At 39.8% G+C, this 3,962-nt stretch overlaps 1 protein-coding gene across 1 annotated transcript; it reads left to right on the top strand.

Moving 5' to 3' along the window:
- The first annotated feature begins 664 nt into the window (after positions 1-664).
- srprb (SRP receptor subunit beta) lies at positions 665-3,713 on the top strand. Its single transcript, XM_034115139.1, has 7 exons — positions 665-870; positions 1,212-1,306; positions 1,414-1,491; positions 1,580-1,662; positions 2,060-2,196; positions 2,335-2,389; positions 2,894-3,713. Exons 1-7 carry the CDS (start codon positions 702-704, stop codon positions 3,102-3,104), a joined length of 828 nt encoding a protein of 275 aa, XP_033971030.1. The 5' UTR covers positions 665-701; the 3' UTR covers positions 3,105-3,713.
- The last annotated feature ends 249 nt before the right edge of the window (positions 3,714-3,962 follow it).

Raw genomic sequence — 3,962 nt, 5'->3', positions numbered from 1 at the left:
TAAAAGTGCATCTGTTCCCAACCAAAAACCACAACCCCTTGAGTTTTTATATAGTCTTACTGCTATTAATGTGATAGCCAATAGTGAGTTCATAGTTAATTAACTTTCTTGCAGTGTCTTACTCGTGTCTCTATTCTCCTAACTTCCTGATAATATAAGGAGATATTTTTTGGAAAGACAGATATGAGTGATGACAATGTGATTTTAAAATAATCCGGTAGTTTCGTTTACCTCTGACACTTGATTGCAAATAACCTACAGATTAATTTTTATAATTAAAGTATTATTTTGTGTGTAAAATATGAACCTGTTAAGTAAACAGTACCTCCAGCTTTCTGACAGGTTTACCTGAGTAGAGTAAATGTCTAGCATTTCCTCTCATATTAAAATAGCCTACTTATGTAGGTGTCTTCAAATTATTTATGTATGTGCACTAGACTACTTGAGTAAATGTAGCCTATACTGTCCATCAATGCTTTTGGACGACTTGGTATGTTCACTGTCTTCCTCCTCTTTTATGTTGAATGAAAACAAAATATTTAAAGTGAAATGAATTATTCACTCCCCAGTTTAGAAGCCAGAATGTGAATAAGGTGAACTTCACCAGGAGGCCTGCAGCGCCCCCTGCCGGCCGCCCAGCCTCTGTACAAGCCGCAGAGGAAGGAGACGTGTCCCACTTTCAGATTAGCTTCAGCGGACAGATGGAGGCAGACAGCACCGGTGGCAACATGGGGGACAAAGCCGACGTGGAAATATCAGAAAACCCATTTGAACCTTACATTGAATTCCTACGACAGCAACTGGAAGACCAAGATCCCATTTTTCTGATCGGATGTATAGTCGCTTTGGCGGTGGTTGTCATTACCTGTGGTAAGATGTCACCGTTAGCATGCTAACATTAGTTTAGCAGACTAGGCCTTACTTTAGCAGTTAGCTACGTGTTATATAGCGAGTTGGTCAGCAGGACGTTCAGTGTTTACATGTTTTGTCATGTTCATTTAGTTAGTTAATGTGTGCTTGAACAAATCAAAAGGTTATTTAGCAAGCGGATAAGCTAACTGCTAAGCTAAAGCAAACATCTGTCAGTTGGTCAGTTGATCATTATTCCACACGGAAGTCTTTCAACTTTCTATAGTATTGGTTTGTGAACCATGTGCTTTGAATGAGAATGACATAGTGACCTGGTTCTCTACTTTTTTTTCTCTTTCCAGTGTTTCTGAAGTACTTCCTCACCAGTAAAACTGTCCGAAGTGCTGTGCTGCTAGTGGGTCTGTGTGACTCGGGGAAAACGCTCCTGTTCAGCCGGGTGAGTTGATGCAACTAAAGCGCCATCGCCACGTTGTCTTTAAAAGGTTGCTCAGCTGATGAGAGACATGGGTAATCTGAGTGATTTTACATATTGTGTTTTTACAGCTGTTGGCAGGTAAATTCAAGCGGACACAGACTTCCATCACTGACAGCAGTGCTCCATACAAAGCCAAAAACGACCGAGTAAGTACAGTACACTTTATCACCATCAGCTATGATGATTTCATGATGGTCATGGCTTACATTCATCCACTCTCCCTCCTGTATTCAGGGCAGCTCCTGGACTCTGATTGACCTGCCAGGACATGACAGTCTCCGCTCTCTGTACCTGGAGAAGTTCAAATCTGGAGCCAGGTAAGAAAAGGAACAACCTACCTAAATTGTTTATATCTGTCTGTTAGTGAGATAAAGTAGGACCATTCTCTCAAGTTTACTTGACCATTGTATTGTGCTAGAAAAGGCAGTTACCATAGCCTCTAAATTTACATTTTCAATGTTCTAGTCCAAAGGTCATATTTACCTTTCCGTTGAAAAGGCAAACTCTTCCAAATAATCAAAAGTAGCGTTAAATCTGACCTACAGAGAACATTGGCGTTGTCGTAATTATGTTGATCAAACCCAACCCAACCCAACCCAAGCAATGACAACTTTTGGTTCAGTTGTGCTTATATCGCTGCAACAAACTGGATAATATTAACAAAGTATTTGACTTTCTCTGATGACATATTTTTCATTATCACTCTCTCTTCAGAGCCATTGTGTTTGTAGTGGACAGCGCTATCTTCCAAAAAGAAGTGAGAGACGTGGCAGAGTTCCTGTACATCTTGTTAACGGACAATGTGATCTCCAGGAACGCTCCAGCTCTCGTGGTGGCATGCAACAAACAAGGTTCAACCACACTATTGCTGTAAAAAATACCCAATTATCTACACTTTACAATCCTTTTGTTCTGCATTTTGAGCCTACACTATGAAGTTTATTATTTACTATTTGGCAGCAGAATTGACTGGTCTCCTTATTTTACAGATATCACCATGGCAAAATCAGCTAAACTGATCCAGCAGCAGCTGGAAAAGGAAATGTAAGTAACTCGTGTATTTGCTGTATTTTGGGCCATTTACTGTGTCTGATTCCAGGGTTCCTAATCAATATGGAAACGTTTGGATTTAGATTTTAACTTATTTAACTGAAACAATTATTAAGGGACATTAATCACAGTTGACTATTGACCATATGCTGTAGGCTATTCTAAAATATAAAATTCAGAATTTAAAAAAAATGTAACTAAACATTTGTTTGCGTTTGGAGCAGACAGACTGCCTGGAAAGTGTATAGCAACGCTCTGATTCACATTTTATCTATTTTTAGTAACTTTCAGTCAAATTAACACCTCAAATCACAAATGTAATGTGCTTCATATATACTGTACGTGTCTGACACTTGCCATTAGCAGCAATTTGGATTCAGAGTCTTGTTTAAGGACAGTGCAGCTGAGATTGTGACCACCAACCCTGCGATTAATACTTCACCAGCCAGAGTATTTGGTTTGATGTACAACAATCACCCTGTCTCTTGTTTCTCGTAGGAACACCTTGCGGGTGACGCACTCTGCAGCTCTGAGCTCTCAGGACGGCTCGGTGGGCGGCAGTGTGTATCTGGGGAAAAAAGGCAAGGACTTTGAGTTTGGCCAGCTGCCCCTGAAGGTTGAGTTCCTGGAGTGCAGCGCCCGCGGCAACAAGGGCGATGAGGGGGATGCAGACATTGAGAGTCTGGAGAAGAGCTTGGCTAAACTGTAAAGTCAACAACTTCAACAACCTCAGATGACCGTCCACCATCACTTCAGAAATCAAAGGAGCTGCGATATCCAGGTGGAGGATTTATTTGACAGAAATGTCGAATCAGCCCCATCTGGCTGGCTGTCGATGTAAAACTTAAAAGGTGGAACAACTTTTTAAGCATATTCAATCAAAAAACACCAAAAAGACTGAAAGTAATGCAAAGGAAATGATGTAGCAGTTATCAGGCCCTCTGCAGCGATGAGACATGATTGTGTGCTTATTCAGTGTAGAACTTACTGTGATCCTCCTTCAAGTGTTTCATTTGGCTTGTTTAGAAAAAATACTGAATAGTTTAAAGCATTTAAGTGTTGTGTATTTGCTTTTGCTGCAATTTGAGGTACATTTATCATAAGCTGTCACAGGTTTTCACCATTTTTGTTTTAAACTTTGGATTTATAAGCTGCCTTGTGATAACCGATGGGCATGAATTGGATTTATTCACTTGAACATTGAGTTTTGTGCCTTCTTCAGGTCATCTTATAGAAAAGTGTTTTGCTGGTTAGCAAAGAAAATGACAGGTTACTTGTGTGAAAGTGGTGTGAATACAGTGCATTTGCAAGAAATGTTTGAATTTGTTTTTTGTGGTGTCTGGCTTGTTAAAAAAACTGGTAGTTTGAAGTTGTTGTTTGATGAAATTGAAGTACACAGATTAAGCACTTTTTCTTAAATAGAAGGAGACAGTCTGTCTGGTTTTAAGGAGGTCTGTGTGATAATAAGCAGCAATCATGATATTATCAACACAAAGAACATTACATTATTAAACGGGGTTTAGCTGGGTGTCAGATCACAGGGCGCTGCTTTAGATTACTTTTGAAA

This window comes from Trematomus bernacchii, unplaced genomic scaffold (genome assembly GCF_902827165.1).
Source record: "Trematomus bernacchii unplaced genomic scaffold, fTreBer1.1, whole genome shotgun sequence".
Classification (NCBI taxonomy): domain Eukaryota; kingdom Metazoa; phylum Chordata; class Actinopteri; order Perciformes; family Nototheniidae; genus Trematomus; species Trematomus bernacchii.
Note: the sequence above shows the minus strand (reverse complement) of the source record. Positions and strands in the feature narration are given on the sequence as shown.

Coding starts and splice junctions, on each gene's coding strand:
- srprb (XM_034115139.1), top strand. CDS start 702: ATGGAGGCAGACAGCACCGGTGGCAACATGGGGGACAAAGCCGACGTG. Junction 1,492..1,579: donor ACAAAGCCAAAAACGACCGA/GTAAGTACAGTA, acceptor TCCTGTATTCAG/GGCAGCTCCTGGACTCTGAT. Junction 1,663..2,059: donor AAGTTCAAATCTGGAGCCAG/GTAAGAAAAGGA, acceptor CTCTCTCTTCAG/AGCCATTGTGTTTGTAGTGG.